Source organism: Salvelinus namaycush, chromosome 5 (genome assembly GCF_016432855.1).
Source record: "Salvelinus namaycush isolate Seneca chromosome 5, SaNama_1.0, whole genome shotgun sequence".
NCBI lineage: Eukaryota > Metazoa > Chordata > Actinopteri > Salmoniformes > Salmonidae > Salvelinus > Salvelinus namaycush.
In genome coordinates this window covers 59424239-59445614 of record NC_052311.1, presented here as the reverse complement: position 1 = coordinate 59445614, position 21376 = coordinate 59424239, and the positions used below count along the sequence as shown (strand labels likewise).

Genomic DNA, 21376 nt, shown 5'->3' with positions numbered 1-21376 from the left:
AATGAATTGAAAAATGAACATGTAATATCATTTAGGCATAATTTAATTAACTGTAATATAATCTTAGTTAATATAATGTCGCTCCGCCCGCACCTCCTTGGCTATGTTGTGCCAGTAGACGTAGCTCTCACAGGCATCCATCTGCTCCTGGTGCAGGAAACGGCATCGGTCTGGAACCAACAGGGCTTCACTCACATACTCACCCACTGCAGAGCGAGAGAGAGAGGAGGGAAATGGAATGAGGGGGAGAATGTTTATATTTTAATACTTGCCATGGTTGTAAAAAAAAAAGAAGAAATGATCTAAAATGTTCATAAACCCGAGAGAGACAGTCAGTCAGACAGAGACAGGCAGACAGAGAGAGCCTTGAACTAGAAAGGTTCAGTATAATAAGATAATGCCAACATTACAGTGCCTCTGCACTATCTGAGCTGAGGACAAGGTGGGGAGTGGAGATTGATCCAGAACACCATGGTGTGCTGCTGCCTGCAGTTCTACTTTCAAAAGCTGCAGGCAGCCAGTCAGTCAGTCAGTCAGTCAGTCAAGGACAGAACAATGTGAAATATGCTTAATTTCAGATTTTCATTTAAGTCATTTGATTCCATCGGTCACAATAGTAAACAAAATTACTTTTGTACTTTACAGACTCTAGAGAAGTTAAAGCTGTATTTATTAACAAATAAGCCATATATTATGCATTATTCAGGTATCTAATATGATTCAAAACCAAATAAAATTTTATTAGTCACATGCGCCGAATACAGTGAAATGCTTACTTACTAGCCCCCAACCGACAAAGCAGTTAAAAAAAATATGGATAAGAATAAGAAATAAAAAAGTAACAAGTAATTAAAGAGCAGCAATAAAATAACAATAGCGAGACTATATACATTGCGAGTCAATGTGCGGGGGCACCGGTTAGTTTAGGTAATATGTACATGAAGGTAGAGTTATTAAAGTGACTATGCATAGATAATAACAACAGAGAGTAGCAGCGGTGTAAAAGAGGGGGCGGCAACGCAAATAGTCTGGGTAGCCATTTGATTAGGTGTTCAGTAGTCTTTTTGCTTGGGGATAGAAGCTGTTTAGAAGCCTCTTGGACCTAGACTTGGCACTCCGGTACCGCTTGCCGTGTGGTAGCAGAGAAAACAGTCTAGGACTAGGGTGGCTGGAGTCTTTGACAATTTTTAGGGCCTTCCGCTGACACCGCCTAGTATAGAGGTCCTGGATGGCAGGAAGATTGGCCCCAGTGATTTACTGGGCTGTTCGCACTATCCTCTGTAGTGCCTTGCGGTCGGAGGCCGAGCAGTTGCCATACCAGGCAGTGACGCAACCAGTCAGGATCTCTCGATGGTGCAGCTGTAGAACCTTTTGAGGATCTGAGGACCGATGCCAAATATTTTTTCAGTCTCCTGAGGGGGAATAGGTTTTGTAGTGATTGTATCATCTCCTTTGTCTTGATCACTTTGAGGGAGATGTTGTTGTCCCAGCACCACATAACCAGGCCTCTGACCTCCTCCCTATAGGCTGTCTTGTCATTGTCGGTGATCAGGCCTACCACTGTGTCATCGGCAAACTTAATGATGGTGTTGGAGTCGTGCCTGACCGTGGAGCCATGAGTGAACAGGAAGTACAGGAGGGGACTGCGCACACACCCCTGAGTGGCCCCTGTGTTGAGGATCAGCGTGGCGAATGTGTTTCATGTGACTTCTCAAAATCGTCACAATACATTGAATTCATGATGCCCGTGGTATATGAAAATATTTAAGCGGAAACATGTGACCAATGGCTTTAACATATTATGTATATTTAATCATAGCAGATACATTTTTTCAGTAGATTGAAGTTGAGTTGGGTTATGGATATATTTGATCAAGATGATCTTACAGATGATTTTACCATTATTCATTAGTCTTTACATACATTTACATAAGTGATTTTGACTGTAAACATCACATTTTGTTATTTTAGGGCGAATTGGCCATGTATAGACCCATAAACTGAATTAGTGTAATAACTTAACAAATATTTAATGTTAATAGGTTTATGTGAGTTTTGCTGAATAGTCACAAGGGTAGACCTGGTTTATGTGAGTTTTACTGAATAGTCACAAGGGTAGACCTGGTTTATGTGAGTTTTACTGAATAGTCACAAGGGTAGACCTGGTTTATGTGAGTTTTGCTGAATAGTCACAAGGGTAGACCTGGTTTATCAGAGTATTGGGATAGTCACGTGTAAACCTGGTTCATATGGGTAATTGGCTGCGATATGCAGGTGTAGATCTGGTTTATATTAGTATTGGGACTCAGTCAAAGATGTAGACCTAGTTTGTAGGAGTATTGGAGATGAGGTGCAGGGGTAGACCTGTTTTACAGTTTATGAGTATTCAGGCTTCGGTACATTTAGACCTGGCTTAGTTGACTAATTGGGTTCAAACACAGGTGCATACTTTACAGATATGTAAATTGGAGCTGAAGTACAGGTGTAGATCTGGTTTATATGAATATTGGGGCTGAAATGCAGAAGTACAACTATTTTTTTATGACAATTGGGGCTGACATGTAGCAGTAGACCTGTTTTTTTTTCATAAATGTTTTAATCCATATTGGGTTAGATGTGCAGGTGTACACCTGATCTGTAAGAATATTGGGGCTGAAGTACAAGTGTAAACCTGGTTTGTATTAATATTGAGGCTTGGGCACTGGGGTAGACCTGTTTTATATAAGTATGCCCATGGATTTCCCTGGTTTATCTGAGGAAAGGGGTGTACACTCTTAGACAAAAAGGTGCTATCTAGAACCTAAAAGGTTTCTTTAGCTGTCCTCATAGCAGAACCCTTTCAATTACCCTTTTTGGTTCCAGGTAAAACTATTTTGGGTTCCATGTAGAACCTTTTCCACAGAGCGTTCTACATGGAACCCAAAAGGATTCTACCTGGAACCCAAAAAATAGTTTTCTTATGGGGACAGCTGAACAAAGAACCCTTTCGGAACCCTTTTTTCTAAGAATGTAGGGCTAAACAAGGCTCATACAGATAATGGGTCTGTATGGACGTCTATTGCCCATTCAAATCCTTTCTGGCAACATACCTGTCATGCCCTGACTTTAGTTATATTTGCTTTCTTTATTATTTGGTTAGGTCAGGGTGTGACAAGGGTGGTCTGTGTGGTTTTTGTATTGTCTAGTTTTTTTTGGTTATCTATGGGGATTTTGTATTGTCTAGGGGTATGTAGGTTTATGGTGGCCTGAATGGGTTCCCAATCAGAGACAGCTGTTTATCGTTGTCTCTGATTGGGGAGCCTATTTAGGTTGCCATTTTCCATGTTGGTTTTGTGGGTAGTTGTCCAAGTTTAGTTGCCTGGATGCACTACGTTGGCGTCACGTGTCGTTTGGATATTTATTGTTTTGTTGGTGACATCATTAAATAAAGAAGTATTTACGCTCAAAACGCTGCGCCTTGGTCCACTCCTTTAAACGGCCGTGACAATACCACTGTACTATGAGTTTATCTATGAAATGATTAGCGTATACAAGTAAGAGGTCACAGGACTAAGATATTAGCATAACAGGGTTGGGGTGTGCAGCGAATAGCTGGATATAGGTTACTGTTGGTGACATGGGGAATATAGGCCTAAGGAAAGTGGGTAAAAGGGCTGAGATAGGCAAGTATCAGGGATGAGGTGTATTGACAAAGGATGAGGTCTATGAGTAACAAATAGGGCATTCAGGGCTAGGATATGGGTGTATCATTCAGGGCTAGGATATGGTTGTATCATTTAGGGCTAGGATATGGGTGTATCATTTAGGGCTAGGATATGGGTGTATCATTACTTGATTGTATCAATATTAGGGTATTGGCATGTGGGTGTTAGGGTTAGGGCATGGGGGTAAGAGGGATGGGGTGTGTGGGTAAATGAGCTGAGGTATATACAGTAGATATTGGGGCAAATGTCTGTTCATTTTATTATAGGCAGAGCACTGTATGTTCCCATCAGTCACAATTCTTTGTACATACCTTTCAATTACTATAATTTTTTAATCAATTTGGATTACGTGTTAGGGTTACTAATGGTGTAAGATGTGCATAGTGGAATGTTTGGAAAAATGTGGGGACAAGTGGGTTAATATTCAACACAGACTGAAAGACCTTCCCACCATTTTGATGGAGTGAAGCCCTTTGGTGCACCTGACAAAGCTTTGACAATGGAATCCATTCAAATGAACTATTAGACATACTATGTCCGTTTCTATTATTACTTCCCCGAGGCTGAATTTGAACGCTACTTAACCATATAACTGAAATTACATGCTTTGTATTAAACATAATGATGACATGATGTTACTTATTAATATAATAAAGTTATCCGTCCGATATGGGGTGGGTGATCAAAGGGAAGTTGTGCAATGTTTTGAGTGATATTTGTGTAGGGATATGCTGAAGATTAGAAGGATGATGATGATGATGCTGAGGGTGCAGACATTGCAGACATGTGGTTCTTACCCTGGCAGCGGTAGGGCATGACGATGAAGGGGCGTGTCTGGCAGTGGCCCCAGCCCTTCTTACACCAGGCTGGGATGGTGACAGGGCTGGAGGACTCCTCCACATGGGAGATCTGTAGGGCTGGGTACATCTGGTTGGACAGATGGACGGACAGACAGACGGCGGGAGAGACAGACAGAAAGACGGCGGGAGAGACAGACAGAAAGATGGATGGACGATATGGACAGACAGGACATCAGGGAGGAGTTAGGACAAGAGAGAGGAGAGAGACAACAGGGTCAGACAAATTGAGAGGGAAAAAGGAGGGTTGAGGAGAGAGGAGACGTACAGTAGACAGAATGAGAGAGGGCAAGAGGGAGAGAGGAGGAGAGGGAGAGAGTAGGAGAGGGAGAGAGTAGGAGAGGGAGTGAGGAGGAGAGGGAAGAAGGATAGCACAATCAATAGGGAGAAAGGTAAAAAGGAGAGACTCATGCAACGGTCTGAAACACTTCGGCCCTAAGGGTCTATTTTCTGACTATGCAGGTCGTACACTGATATTCTCCTTAAGTTGTAGAGAAAATTCCAGGCTGAAAACAAGTTGACCTATACAATCCCACTTCCAATTATTTCAATAATCCCAATTTCACATCTGACTACTTTCAATTAAAATGTAGGGCAATGGCATACGCACAGCCCTATAATGAGGTTTAATGGATTGAGAAATGTATTTGGCACACTGTCAGAGCCGGATCCACAGACGTTGAGGAAAAAGGAACGCTTTTGTGGAAAAGCAATCACAGACGCATAATGAGCTGGGTAATCACATTACAGCCATTTCAACTGTGTGACTGCTGTTTTCTTTACCTGCTGTGCTTCATTTAGCCACCAGGTGGCGCATGATGTCGTTTTATAAAAACTGTCTCCTTGCTCTTGTTTCAGAGGGGGAGCAACGAGTCTCAAATCAAACCAAGGCTGTGGCTAGGCCTGTTACGCCATTGATATGCCTTAAATTTGGCATGCAGGAGACGTTCAGGAATTAGGGGGATAAACGTGGCAGGAGGAAGATCGATGGATGGTAGTATTAATATTCAGGAAATATCAATAAATATTTCCTCCTGACCACCATCACTCCACTATATATACGGAAATATATAGATTTGATAGGACAAGACAAACCAAGTGAGACAGATTGGGAGATTAGGGTTGGTTACTACTACTCATATTTGTAATGTTGTGTGAGGTATCTATCTATACCAGTCTGTCCACCCATTTACAGTGCATTCAGAAAGTATTCACACCCCTTGACTTTTTCCAAATGCTGTTACAGCCTGAATTTAAAATGGATAACATTTTTTAAAAATTGTCACAGGCCTATACACAACACCCCATAATGTCGAAGTGGAATGATGTTTTTAAATGTTTACAAATCAATAAAAAATGTAAAAGCTGAAATGTCTTCAGTCAATAAGTATTCAACCCCAACCCCTGTTATGGCAAGCCTAAATAAGATCAGGAGTAAAAATCTGCTGAACAAGTCACATATTAAGTTGCATGGACTCACTCCATGTGCAATAGTGTGTAACATTTTGAATGACTACCTCATCTCTGTACCCCACACATACAATTATCTGTAACGTCCTTCAGTCGAGCGGTGAATTTCAAACACAGATTCTACCACAAAGACCAGGGATGTTTTCCAATGATGGGTAAATATATATATGTATCCCTTTAAGCTTGGTGAAGTTATTAATTACACTTGGGATGGTGTATCAATACACCAAGTCACTACAAAGATACAGGTGTCCTTGCTAACTCAGTTGCCGGAGAGGAGGGAAACCGCTCAGGAATTTTACCATGAGGCCAATGGTGACTTTAAAACAGTTAGAGTTTAATGGCTGTGGTAGGATACAACTGAGGATGGATCAACAACATTGCAGTTACCGTATGCCACAATACTAACCTAATTGACAGAGTGAAAAGAAAGAAGTCTGTACAGAAGAAAAATATTCCAAAACATACATCCTGTTTGCAACAAGGCACTAAAGTAAAACTGCAAAAAATGTGGCAAAGCAATTCCATTTTTATCTTAAATATGTTTGGGGCAAATCCAACACAACACATTACTGAGTACCACTCTCCCTATTTTCAAGCATAGTTGTGGCTGCTCTTGGTATGCTTGTAATCATTTGCAAAAACATGTTTTCACTTTGTCATTATTGTGTGTAGAATTTTTTTTAAAGCCATTTTGAATTCATTCTGTAACACAACAAAATGTGGAATAAGTCAAGGGGTATGAGTACGTTCTGAAGGCCCTGAATCTACCACTATCTTTATATCCATAAACCTATCTAAAGTATCTGCTCTCTAGTATGCTATTGCAGCAGCATTGGAGATGAGCATTACAGTAACAGTGCAGTATGAGGTCGATCTCATAACCATAGCAGTGTTGTTGGCTCCTACCTCTTGGCAGTAGGACAGGATCTGGTTGGGCTCTGTGAAGCAGCCCTGGCGGCCCTGAGGGTCAGGCTCCCATTGGCCAGTCTCAGGGTTCATGTGCAGCAGCTGACGCCCACAGAACATGGCAATCTGCGGCTCGGCAACCAGGGGCCCTGGTCCATTCACCTCAGCCATGGCCAAGGCCTAGAGAGAGGGAGGTAGACAGGGAGAGGGAGAAGAGAGGGGGTGAGGGGAGGTAGAACAAGAAAAGACACATTGAGAAATAGAAAGAGTAATAGATGGAAGTAGAGAGGAAGGAAGGTGGTAAGGTGGAGGGAGAGAAATACTTTGTTATGGTTGTCCTGAGAGAGAGAGTGTGAGTGTAATGTTTACTGTTAATTTTTATTATATTTCACTTTTGTTTATTATCTACTTCACTTGCTTTGGCAATATTAACATATGTTTCCCATGCCAATAAAGCCCTTGAATTGGATTGAGAGAGCGAGAGAGATGAAGAGCAGTCAATACAAACAAAGTGGTGGGATATTATCGAGTTTGAGAATGAAGGACAGGACCTTAGATTAGACTAAATGTACCAGCTGGTATAGTCTCTCTGATCTATCTCCCAACACAGACAATGGCTTAGCTGCCGTGAGAGAGAGTGTGTGTCTGTGTGTATAGAGAGAGATGGACTTTCAAGCTAATGCATATACCATTTAGTCTCACACACTGTAGCTACAGTGATTGAGAAAATTGGCAGAAACAAGGATCAGAAAATATTTATACCAGATCGTGCGTTGAGTGACACCCAAAGCAGATGAAAAGTCTGACTTATCGACTGACAAACTACGCCCTGGTTCTGTTAGCAATGTTAAGCGTTGAGAATATAAAGATAGGGTGGATAAATAGGAAGTGTACAACAACTATATACTGTAAAGCCTGCTCCCATCTGCCCCTCTTATCCTCTTTCTACCACTCCCCTTTATTCTCTCCCCTACGGTCTCTCTCCCTTAGCTCTTTCTCTTTTCCTCTCCCTCCATCTCCATCCTCCCACCTCCTCTCTCTTTCCTCCCCTCTCTCAGTAGCCTGCTAGGATGTTATTGATCATGGGATCCGTTCCCTCTGCCTGCAGCCTGGGGGTCGGGCCCAGGGGAGGCACCATGGAGGAACAAACACCAGCCGGCCCCAGCCCCGCTGCTCCCAGTCAGGTGTTAATACAAGCTCATTGACCGCCGGGCCACTTCAAGTACATTAACACACAGGAGAGGGAGGGAGGAGGGGAGAGAGTAGGAGAGGAAGGGAAGGGAGAGGAAAGGAGGAGAGTCGAGGGGGGGAGACAAAAAGATAAGATCTGCAGATGTAGAGACCAAACATGCTCGTTTTGTAACACAAGCTGAGTATTATGACGTCAATGCCTCACTAGGATTATTTTAGAAAGGGACATAGAGGGATGGAGTTATCAGGTGTTGTGTTCACACATACAGTATATATAGCACAGAGATATGACTCCTCTTTGGTGCAGAAAAAGTAGGGGAATATTTCAAAGACATGCTTGAACATCTCCCTAACAAACCATTTAGCTCAGTCTTGCCATTCTCCTGGCTTAACAGCCAAGAGTCACTTATGAAAACTGATATGACAGAAAGTTCAAACAATATCCCTATCCACACTGAAACTGGCAAATGGCAACCCAGAACCCATTCAACCCGTCTTATGACTGGCCCAACTGCTTTAATCTTCATAGACAGACAGGCGGACTGACAGGCAAGAAGAGCAACACTCAGCCTATTAGCATCAAGATGCCCAGGGGTAAAGGGGGAGAGGAGAAGAGAGAGAGAGGAAAGCAGGACGAGTGAAATCTGATCAAAGGGAAGCTCTGCCTCAGCCGAAAGCTGCTAAAATGTTTGAAGTTCTAATTGAAATGTATAATAATCGGAAATAAATATATATAAACCCCATTAATAAATATATACAAAACCCATTAATAAATATACAATAAATATAATAGGACCGGAGGAGTCTGAGCTTTAGAGCCCCACTTTAGATATGAATGGAAACCATGATAATGAGTTCATTGGATTATAATTAAAGCTGTATGGATGTGGCTTAGGGAGGCCTTGAGGAATGGGGTTTGGAGCTCCAGAATGGTGCAGACACCCAATTTATTTGGAGTTCAGTGATAACCTTAGTACTCTGTACTTTGTTAATTAAAGTCTCTATGAGTGACTGCTGGTACTGTACGTGACTTTAGACTCAACTCCCCATATACAGTAAGTGGACATAAAAACTGTTTGCATATTATTAAGAGTGGTGCTTAGAGATGTTGATTTCTGCTGAACTGGCAGCTTTCCGGGAGCACGTTATTGATGTGTGTTGAGGAATGTGTGTGTGTGAGAGAATAAAAGCTCTTGCTTAAGCTACACACAGCCCACACTGACAAGCCACTGTGCCTGCTGAGGTAGTGGTTAAATAGATATGTCTCTGACTCAGGGAAGGTCAACGCCACAAAAAAATACTCCTGGATATTTGAGAAGATGACCTGACAGCTCTGCTGTGCTCCAGCTTTCACCCCCCCCCCCCCCCCCCCCCCACACACACACCCCCCCCACAACACACCCCCTGCAGCCTGCTCTCTCCACTCCTGCACTTCAGCAGAAAATCGATGATGTACGCCTGCAACTGGATCGCCATGCTCCCTCCGCCCTCCGATCAATAGGAGTCCATCTGGAGCCAGATGGCCTGACCTCCAGCGTGGAGAGGAGGCTCCGCAGCACCTCAGCCAATCCCAGCTCTCCCTGATTCACCACCAGATTAGATGGGCCTGCCGTGATAACAAATACTAAATCACAAACACTCTGCCTGCGTTCCCTCAATATGCCCTGGATTTATTTGTTTACTCTCTCTCTCTCTCTCTCTCTCTCTCTCTCTCTCTCTCTCTCTCTCTCTCTCTCTCTCTCTCTCTCTCTCTCTCTCTCTCTCTCTCTCTCTCTCTCTCTCTCTCTCTCTCTCTCTCTCTCTCTCTCTCTCTCTCTCTCTCTCTCTCTCTCTCTCTCTCTCTCTCTCTCTCTCTCTCTCTCTCTCTCTCTCTCTCTCTCTCTCTCTCTCTCTCTCTCTCTCTCTCTCTCTCTCTCTCTCTCTCTCTCTCTCTCTCTCTCTCTCTCTCTCTCTCTCTCTCTCTCTCTCTCTCTCTCTCTCTCTCTCTCTCTCTCTCTCTCTCTCTCTCTCTCTCTCTCTCTCTCTCTCTCTCTCTCTCTCTCTCTCTCTCTCTCTCTCTCTCTCTCTCTCTCTCTCCTCTTCAGAGTTACCATGTCCTGCCAGCAGTTATGGACATGCTGTCTTTGACCCACTTTGGGAATAATCACTCTGCATTTCACCATCTCACCACCATGACAACCATCACACAAGGATAGACATCCCACCCTCCCACTCTCTCCCACTCCTCCGTGGTGTGACTGCCACCCTACCACGCAGTGTCTCAGCATGGCGCTGACTGGGAAAAGTCACAGGTCTGATTGCATGAAAGTACCACTGCAAGCCATGATAGTCCAAGTTTAAATGTTCCAATCAGAGCTCCGTTGCATTCAGTTCAGGAAATAAAAGCCCTGGCATATTTGCATTATAGTCATTTTGAAACTCAAAATTAAAATGCTGAATTGACAACAAGGCTGCCTCGCTTCATAAAAAGGTACAGTATCTCAGTGTGTTCATTAATGCATGAAATTGTTCATAAATGCATGAAATCAGTCAATTTCAATCGAGAGACCCAGGAGAGAAACTCTCCCACCCACACACAGACTCATTAAAGAAGCCTTGTATCTCTGTTGTCAGTGAATCAGACAGGCTGACTAACACTGTTGTTTACAGAAGGAACGGTACAGTTACATGCGTGTGAACAGGAACTAGCTGCCGTCACTCTGTCATTTACTTATGACAATTGTTTAGCACGCCTGTTCTACAGTCACCCGGGGCCTGCTCAATCTGGTGGGTTGCAGATAGAAGATGTACTGCATAGACCTGGCATGACAGTTTATTACACATAATATAATGTCATATATATTCTATACAATGCACCTCTATCTGGAACATTTTGAACATCAAAATCCTAACTGTTTAGGTCCCTGTCAGGAGATGGATTCTCTGGCTGTGATTGGTTGGTCAGACAAGACAGCATGCCCTCTGCTAATTGCTCTAAATGAGTTTTAGGAGGAAGTACCAAAAGCCTGAATGAAAGGTGCTGGTGTGTTCTTGGCGTTTGCCTTGGCACACTAGGGGAATCTGGCAGCCAGTCACTAATCCGGTTTAAATGGTAAATCAGTCAAGTGTAGCCCCCACCTAACCAAGGCAGTCAACTGAGAAGATGCTTTTGCTAAAGGGTAGCAGGAATAGACCGCTAGAGCAAACACATTTCCAGGTGTAATTAATTTTTTCTATATATTCAGTAGACTTTTAATATTAGTCCTAATGGAATTGGAACTGATAATTAGTCTCACATAAAAAGTATGTTTTGTCAGTTTTTGACTCCTTTTAATTATCTCTCTAATAGTCTCTTCGTTCTCTGCTCAGTAGAAAAGCCAGTTCCTCTGCCTGCCAGGACGGGGGCTTTTCATTCTATTTCTTAGTCAATTAGGCTTAAGACCACTAAGACCTCTCTGCTGTGACCACAGCGGCGACCGGTCGGTCTGAGACGTCCTGATCCACACTGCTTCACAATAACACTTCCCAATCTGTTAACAATTACCCAGCTCCTCCATGAAGAGAGAGATGAGAGCGGCGGAGGCTGGAGAGCTGCTCTGTTCTGTACTTTCCCCCCTGGGCCAACCTTAATTGGACAGTAAAGGCCTGGATGTCTCCCAGAGATGTACAGTACAGTGTGAGCTGAGGTGTGTGTGTGTTTGAGGGGTGTGTGTGGTGCCCCATCACCCACCCCTCTCCCTCCACCTCCTTCAAGGCCCTCCCTCTCTCTCTCTCCCTTCCCCCTCTCTCTCCCACAAATCACACCTTAGTGCTGAGGGAGCTAAACACAGTGGACAGGAGAGGAGTGCTCCCTGACTCAACCACTGCACAGAGGAAAAGAGCCAGAGCCCACCTCATCATTAATAATTGCCTGTTGACACAAGCCCAGAGACATCAATTGCCTTTTTGCCTTTTCCTGGTTCCTTCCCTCTTTCTTGCTCCTCATTCTCCATTGATATTTCCCTCTTTTTCTCCAACATCCACTAACTAGGGATGGATGGACTCTACTCCTTTCATGAACAGTACTCCCTAGTCCCCATGTTCCCTATTCTCCAAGGAAGAAAACATCACAAGGAGGTATTGAGTACTCTGACACAAAGAGCACAAAGGGCAGGGGGAAGCACAGCGGTCTGGGAATATCCTAGCATAGCATGAAGAAAAAAAGAGAGACAGTCATCCTCATTTCTCAGATACACCTCTGATAGGAGGTAGTTAAGCTACAATGCAGATGCATGTGTGTGACTGAGTACAGGGGACAAATAAAGAGACCAAACGAAAACCATAATCTTGCCCATAAATATCTCTGTGTCAGCTGGATTTAGCTCGTGCCAGGCCAGGGCCGCCATCAAATTTACATATTCCTCTGGCATCGCCACGGCCCACCCCTTTGTCTAATTAAATATGCAGCACCTGTTCCCTCCTGCCTGCCTTTTGTTGCAGGATGACTTCATCCTCTGATATGATGCAATCACCAAGTCCTACATGGCAAGGCCAGGCAGCGGAGGGGGAGGAGCCACTCCATCGTCTGCCAATCCCTTTAATCCATCAGATGGCCCTGCCATAAATGTTAGCTGAGCTGCACGTCTGACACCGACTCATCACTTCCTATGTGTGTGTGTGGGGGGGGGGGGGGGGGGGGGGCAGGCGGTGTCCAAGCCTAATGACGCTGATCTAAGGTCAGTTTGGTTTTCTTCCCTCTAGTGGTTAAGGTTAGGACTTGGGAAGGGTCAGCTGATCTTAGATCTGTAGCTAAGGGCTGTGTGTTGAGAGGACCATGTTAAGTCTATGTTCAGACTGGTGTACTGATGTTGATGGATGTTTAGTGGGGTCGGGTGGTGAACTGGAGACATGGGACCTCTGAGGGGTTAATCCCTTGGCAGTAGGGATCTGGGTTATTTCACCTGCTAATTTACATCCCTTCTCCCTGAGGGCTGGCTGGCCGGGTGACACTGCAAGGGCGAGGTGCGCGCACACACACACACACACACACACACACACACACACACACACACACACAGGGATCCAACGTAAGGGCGAGGCACACACACAGATAAGCACATACACTGGGATAAATACTGTACACAAATGTACTCACACACACGGATTAAAACACATTAATGCACATGAACGGATGCACAGAAATGCATGCACGCATGTACACACACGCTGAAACGCACACTTACAAACACACACAGCCTGAAGCCGTGCTGTGCCTGTCTCTGTCTCTGTGGTTCTCTGCCGCACAGATGGTCAGAGAGTGGGTGGCTGCCCGGCCCTGCTGCCCCTCCCTCCCTCCCTTCCAACTTCCCTCTACCCTCGGTCCTCTCCCTCCTATCCCATTCTTCCTTCCCTCCCACCTTACCTCTGCTCTCTGTAACCTCCCTCTCAATCCCCCCCTCCACTCTCTGTCCTATCTTCCCCGCCTAGATTTTCCCTCCATCCCACCCACATTCCATTTGATCTCTGTCCTCTCCCTCCCTCGCTCTCAATCCCCCCCTCCACTCTCTGTCCTATCTTCCCCTCCTAGATTATCCCTCCATCCCACCCACATTCCATTTGATCTCTGTCCTCTCCCTCCCTCGCTCTCAATCCCCCCTCCACTCTGTCCTATCCTTCCCTCCGAGAATATCCCTCCATCCCTCCCACATTCCGTTTGATCTCTGTCCTCTCCCTCCCTCAATCCCCGCTCCATTCTCTGTACTATTCTTCCCTCCAAGACTATCCCTCCATCCTTCCACCCCTTCCACATTGTCTTTGATCTCTGTCCTCTCCCTCCTCCCTCCCTCTCAATCCCCCCCTCAATTCTCTGTACTATCCTTCCCTCCTAGACTATACCTCCATTCCTCACACATTCCCTTTGATCTGTCCTCTCCCCCCGTCTCTCCCTCCTATCCCTCCTCCCTACACCTTCCCTCCCTCCCCACCACCACACCTTCTCTCCCTCTCTCCCTCCCCACCACCGCACCTTCCCTCCCTCCCCTTACCACCGCACCTTCCCTCCCTCCCTCCCCTCCTTCCCTCCCTCCCCTCACCACCTTCCCTCCCCACCTACCCTTCGCTCCCCACACCACCCCTCCCTCCCTCCCCACCACCGCACCTTCCCTCCCTCCCCTTACCACCGCACTTTCCCTCCCTCCCCTCACCACCTTCCCCTCCCTCCCCTCACCACCTTCCCCTCCCTCCCCACCTTCCTTTGCATCACCACCTTCCCTTGCATCACCACCTTCCCTTCCCTCCCCAAACCACACCTTCCCAGCCCACACTCCCTTCACTCCCCACACCACACCTTCCCTCCCCCCCCCCCACCACACCTTCCCTCACCACCTTCCCTCCCCAAACCACACCTTCTCAACCCACACTCCCTTCGCTCCCCACACCACCCTCCCCTCACCACACCTTCCCCTTCCCTCACCACAACACCTTCCCTCCCCAAACCACACCTTCCCAACCCACACTCCCTTCACACCACCTTCCTAGCCCACCCCTCACCGCCTCCACACAAAGCCCCACACTCTGCTGTTGTTCCATCCCATCGCTGGGCTCAGACTAAATGGTGAAATAGATTTGGGAGTACTCATCATTGTAATCACAGTGTTTAATTATTCATTGGCTTTGCCAGGGTCTCTTCCTCATCTGCCAGGCAGGCTGGGTCCATGATAATGAGAGAGGTGCGTCAGACACACAGGGATGCAGAGAGTCTGGTCTGGTGGAGCATGGAGACAGTTAAGGTGTGTGTCCCAAATGGGGGCCCTGATCACAAATAGTGCACTATATTTATAAAATAAATATATGTAAAATACATTTGACTATATAGGGAATAGCGTGCCATCAACATCAACCCCCATCATCGCTCCATACTAATTAAAACCCCACTGCTAAATTGTTGTGGTTGCCAGTTTGTGTTAGATACCTAACACACCAGCTTAGTGGCGGATTGGTAGACCCTTAACCTGCTGGGCTTAACCCCCAATGTACGCTACTTTTGCTGAATGGCCAAATTGATATGCACAAAAGAGATCCAATTTGACATGCACAATAGCGGACAAAAGTAGACATCATGCCAGGGATATGGTTAAGAGGCCACAGTTCAATAAAAGCTGTTAGGTTCCAGGCTAAGAAGACAAAAGATTATTGCACTGCAAGAACGCACTTCAGATGCATTCAATCAATAGAACAATGTTTACTATGATATTTGTGGGCTATACTCAGCCTTGTCTCAGGGTAGTACGTTCCTGGTCTGTTGATATCCTCCGGTGGTGTGCTTTGACAAAGTGGGTGGGTTATATCCTGCCTGGTTGGGACTTATCCGTGGGTATTGTTGGACTGGGCCAGTGTCCCCCGACCCCCCCGGTCTCAGTCTCCAGTCCTGTCTTATCTGGTGTCCTGTGTAGAGGTCTTCACGGATCTACCTGTGCCTGAATACACGAGACACGATCCAGGAACGTGTGGATCCAGAATTCTAAATGTCACGGATCTGGGTTGGATCTGATATGATTGTCTCATGTATGTGTAATTTTAACTGACTTGTCCGGAAAAGCCCGTACAGATCCGAACGTGACTGCTGCAGTAGTGAGATAAATGTATGCTGCTACTCTTGCTTTTCATGAGAGTGGAGAATGCAGCTTGTTGTAGTTGTTGGCCAATCATAAGTCATCAAAGCTGCAATAAGCTACAATCATAGAGCCTCAGTTTGTGGCAAAAGTTAGGAGATATTTAAATCAATGGAAAATGGAATTACATTTACTAAATTAAAAGTTAAAGGAGAAGGATAGCCAATAACCAACAGGTAGGCTGCTACCAATAACCAACAGGTAGACTGCTACCAATAACCAACAGGTAGACTGCTACCAATAACCAACAGGTAGGCTGCTACCAATAACCAACAGGTAGGCTGCTACCAATAACCAACAGGTAGACTGCTACCAATAACCAACAGGTAGACTGCTACTTAATATTCTGAAAGGAGATGTTGTTTGTAACTGTAGGATGAGAAAGTGCATGCAGCCTCAATTAGCCTAGCTAGCTTATGTTAGCTTAACGAGCTTCTCCCGGTTTGATGCATTCAAAGCAGATACTACATAATCATATTGATGATAAATAACCTAGCTATGGCAACGTTAAATCTACTATAGCGCGAGTCGGCTTGGTTGGTAGCTGTCTCTCCCTCCCTCTTCCCGTGTCACTCGCTCACAGTACAGCCCCATCCCCCGCCTGCTAGAGCGGAATCCCTCTCTCCCTTTATCAGCTCCGGTTAATAAAATAGCTTAAAAAAAATGACTTTTCTGCTGCTTCCCTCATTCAGATCAGGTCTGGATCTAACCAGGTCTATACAGAATGGTTCTAGTTGTCCTCGGGTTCGTTCGGAACCGGTCTCTATATTAAACTAATAAATGTATGCATATTAGGTCCGGTTGGGAAAGCCTAAGGTCTATTTCGGAACGGGTCAAACTATAGTACTGTGTGATCTTAAGTATGCTCCATCTAATTCGCCCATCTTTCTCTCCCCTCCGGAGAACCGGAGCCCAAGGACCACACCTCAGGACTACCTACAAAAGATAGCCTTACTTGGTAAAAGACCAAGTCCATATTATGGCAAGAACAGCTCAAATAAGCAAAGAGAAAAGACAGTCCATCATTACTTAAAGACATGAAGGTCAGTCAATACGGAACATTTCAAAAACGTTGAAAGTTTCGTCAAGTGCAGTCGCAAAAATCATCAAACGCTATGATGAAACTGGCTCTCATGAGGACCGCCACAGGAAAGGAAGACCCAGAATCATCCGAGTCTGCTCTAAGTTCAGAGCTACCAGCCTCAGAAATTGCAACCCAAATAAATGCTTCAAGTAACAGACACATCTCAACATCAACTGTTCAGAGGAGACTGAGTGAATCAGGCCTTCATGGTCGAAGTCAAATTGCTGAAAAGAAACCAATACTAAAGGACACCAATAATAAGAAGAGACTTGCTTGGGCCAAGAAACATGAGCAATGGACATTAGACCAGTGGAAATTTGTCCTTTTGTCTGGAGTCCAAATTGGAGATTTTTGGTTTCAACTGCGATGTGGGTGAACGGATGATATCCGCATGTGTATTTCCAACCATGAAGCATGGAGGAGGTGGTGTGATGGTGTGGGGGTACTTTGCTGGTGACACTGTCTGTGATTTATTTAAAATTCAAGGCACGCTTATGGCTACCACAGAATTCTGCAGCGATACGCCATCCCAACTGGTTTTGGCTTAGTGCGACTATCATTTGTTTTTCAACAGGACAATGCTGCATCAGATGACCTGGCCTCCACAATCCCCCGACCTCAACCAATTGAGATGGGTCGGACCGCAGAGTGCATATATATATATTATTTTTTTTAAACCTTTATTTAACTAGGCAAGTCAGTTAAGAACAAATTGTTATTTTCAATGACGGCCAAGGAACAGTGGGTTAACTGCCTGTTCAAGGGCAGAACGACAGATTGTACCTTGTCAGCTCGGGGATTCGAACTTGCAACCTTTCGGTTACTAGTCCAACGCTCTAACCACTAGGCTACCCTGCCGCCCCGTGGGAACTCCTTCAAGACTGTTGGAAAAGCTGGTTGAGAGAATGCCAAGAACAAATCTGTCATCAAGGCAAAGGGTGGCTATTTGAAGAATCTCAAATATAACATTTATTTTAATTTGTTAAAAAAGAAATTGGTTACTACATGATTCCATATGTGTTATTTCATAGTTTTGATGTCTTCACTATTATTCTACAATGAATGCATCCCTGTAATGGAGGATTGTTGTCTTTCCTTCAACCCAGAAATTAGTGGATGCCTTACACAATCAAATCAAATAAAACATGGCTTTAGATCATCCTGGTAGAGGGTCTTATTTATGGTTATACTGTGACATTGTCCCTCAGCGACCCGGACTTCATCCAACCAGATTACAGCAGTGTCCCATCCAGCTGGGCCCACTGGGAGCAGATGGTCTATAATCACCCCGGCACCCCACAGGTCACGTAGGGCCACAGCACCGGCCAGAAACCAGCCAAAAGCCACAGAGCAACATTTAATTGAATTTCAGATGTGGCTTAAAATAAGGGGCGTAGGCTATCAGCTGACACAAACATCAGAGTCCAGAGATGGAGAGATTGGTCAGCAGTTATATAAACCAGTTCATGATGGTGATCGTCATATTTTGGGGATTCTATTTCTATGGTGGCTATACCTCTTAGAAGTAAACCTACAGTGTGTATAATTTTTCTGAGTCATATGTGCACTGGTCCGTACATATACAGCATCATAGATACTTAGTAGAAAAAAACCTTACTAGCCTACAGCTCCATTCTCTGAGCGCCTGCTTATCATCCTGACCTATCAGGCTGTGGCTTGGAGAATAAGCAGCACAGTAAGTCGTGACTTACAGTAGGCATCTCTCCTCTGCAAAGGTCCCAAACTTCTCCTGAAGTCATGAGGCTGTGGATGGCGGGCAGAGTCCTGTCTCCCACAGACGATGGGACCAGTCCAGGTCCAGGAGCATATCACCCAACAGACTTGTAGGCATCTCCTCCACAAAACTCCCCCATTCACACAGATGGGTTCACAGCCGTGACTCAAACACACACACAGTATTTGTATCAATGCTATAGTGTAGGAGCACATTTTAATCATTCCATTCAATGTATCCATCTTCTGTTCATATTCTGTCTCTCCACTCCTTTATAAGTGGTTTGTTTATGCATTCATACACTAAGGGTTTTATCTAGATGTTTTCTTCCATTAGAGGCAAGGCTTTAGTCATTTGAAATATGGACTTACACAGAAACAAGCACTAGTGCACCGCTTTTGTTGTTATCCATTTGTTTACCTAATACTTTCTCTCCATTTACTAAACAATAGAACAGAGACTGAAGACACAGCAAGAGTCATCCTATCAGTCAATGAAAACCTTACAATTCAATCAACACTAACTCCCATTGACACTAAAATGATTCATGTGCTCTGGAATGATTCTTATTGAGAGGCACTCATTCCCAGACTTGTTATATTGACGGTTCTATTGTAGTCAGGATTTCTCTTTAGAGAATGTAGTGATTGGTTAAAGAGAGGCCACCCCACCTTCTTTCTCTCTCCCCCTCTCTGACTCCCACGTCTTGACAGATGCGTTCTCTCTCCGAGTCATGCACCTTCGTCACACTAGAAGTGGGAACCTACGTGCGTACAGTAACTGTTCTGATCTTCAAACAACACAAGGAGGTCTGCCCAGAATGTCCTGCTGTTTCAACGTCTCCACTGACACTAGGGAGGACCTTGGACTTTGAAAACTGAACTTGTCTAACTTTGCATTAGTAGGCTGTAAACTGTTCCTGTGCTTCAAAAGGAAACTTCCGAACATGCAAGTCCAGCAGTTAGTCAATACCATCAGAATCTCAACATCAAGTCCACTGAAATTAACATTAGATAACCTGGTCCACCGACACAAACCATGAAATGCAATTTCCATGTAACATACTGGTCGTCCATGACAGTGAACATCACACTAGTAATGTCATCATGTTAATGCCAAGTGTTGTGTAACTCTTCCAGATGTGATGAAGGCCTCCCAGCTAAAGTGTTACAGATGTAGGAGCTTAACTCTTTTGTTGCTGAGAATTGTATAACATACTATATATATATATAATAATACTGGTCAAATTAAGATCCTACATCTGTACCCTCGGGGGTTTAAGGAATCAAAGGCTTAGCTCTAGTTGGAGCTCCACTGCAGATCTCTATGACTGCAACACCCAACTGTCAACTCAACTGTTACCCAATCAGAGATTGAGCACTAGACTTCACTCAGCACCTGGCTGCTTGCCTCAGATAAAGACAGGTAGTATGGAAAGCAGCCTCAACATGCCTCAAAAGACAACATTATCCTATGTAAAGGCTCATCTAAAAAGCTGGTGTGCAACAGAGATATGTTTACTCAATATGTCAATGGTTTAAATTGCTAGATTAAATTATGAAACCTTAGTTATATGATACCATGTAAGATGCTTCTAGCTGTCCAGAGACATCAATTCAATGTCTATTCCACGTTGGTTCAACGTCATTTCAGTGGAAACATTGTGGATTAACCAGTGTGTGCCCAGTGGCTTGTCTGTCATTTTATTGCATGTGTGTTTTATGCCATGGTCAAGGTGACAAAATAATATCCCTACAGGGATGAATAAAGCATAGGCCTAATACAATCAAATCTAATGTTCTGTCCCTATTCAAATGAAACATAAAAAATATCAATCCCAGATAGTCACATAGTGAACCAATTCAGTGTGGGCTTCAGCTAAGCAGGCGAACCAGGCATCTAGTTGGAAAGGAAAGCAGTCAGGACAGGACAGCCAGGACAAGACAGGAGAAGACAGGACGGTAGCTGCATCTCCTTTCCTCCTCGATTTGAGCGTGGTGAATCAGCCGCCCTACGTTTAACTGGCTGACAGCCGGTGCATTGAACTGGGTATGTTACCAGTGTGAAATTGTTAATCCCCCTTTGGAACCGGCCACTTTTCATCCCAGGTTATTGGAGATTACGGAATATGCGTGAGATTGGATTTTTTTTTGGGGGGGGGGGGGCGATACGAAGCTTTTCTTTCATTTCTTTTGGTGTTTCTTTAAAATAAAAGGAGGTGCATGAGGGGCAGAGCCATTGTAGACTACTGTACAGTGGCCAGATTTGAAGAGGTATTAAAACAATGTCATAATATTGTATAATATTGCACATTGTTCATGATAATAAAGGAGCTGCTAATGTGCTTTAATGGACAGGAGGCAGAGCAGCTGGGGCTGCCTGGGAGAGAGCTGTGGAGAGAGCTGTGGAGAGGCTGGGGTCTCTGCTGTGCTCCACTGAGGTGACTCATTTATAACCGTTGTGTAAATTTCACACAAAATATTGAGATTTATAAACTTGGTGCACGCCATACATACGCATGTTTCCTGTTATAAATCAGACCGTTCGTAAAACTGTGTGCACATGAACGAGCATTAAAACACCTGGAAACCGCCGCCATTCACCTTTCATGGTGACAATAACGCCCTTCATTTGCTGTATAATTTGGAACTATTGCCATTAGGCCACGGCATAGAAAAACTAAATATTGAACAACAATTTGTCTTATCAATAGATTATTGTGTTTCTTTACCCTGCCTTGGTATAGACGCTGAGATTAAATATGCAACGATATCGCGCTCCTATTGCACAGCAATACT

The 21376-nt window shown here is 44.6% G+C and overlaps 1 protein-coding gene across 2 annotated transcripts in view; it reads right to left on the bottom strand.

The window, feature by feature from the left end:
• LOC120048556 (amyloid-like protein 1) overlaps positions 1–21376 on the bottom strand; it is a 47125-nt gene that overhangs the window by 10710 nt on the left and 15039 nt on the right. For both annotated transcript variants that reach the window (XM_038994640.1, XM_038994639.1), the window contains exons 2-4: positions 6941–7120; positions 4502–4631; positions 94–206 (exon numbers count right to left, since the gene is read on the bottom strand). In XM_038994640.1, the coding sequence (XP_038850568.1) occupies positions 94–206; positions 4502–4631; positions 6941–7120 (423 nt within the window). The remainder of the gene's footprint in view (positions 1–93; positions 207–4501; positions 4632–6940; positions 7121–21376) is intronic.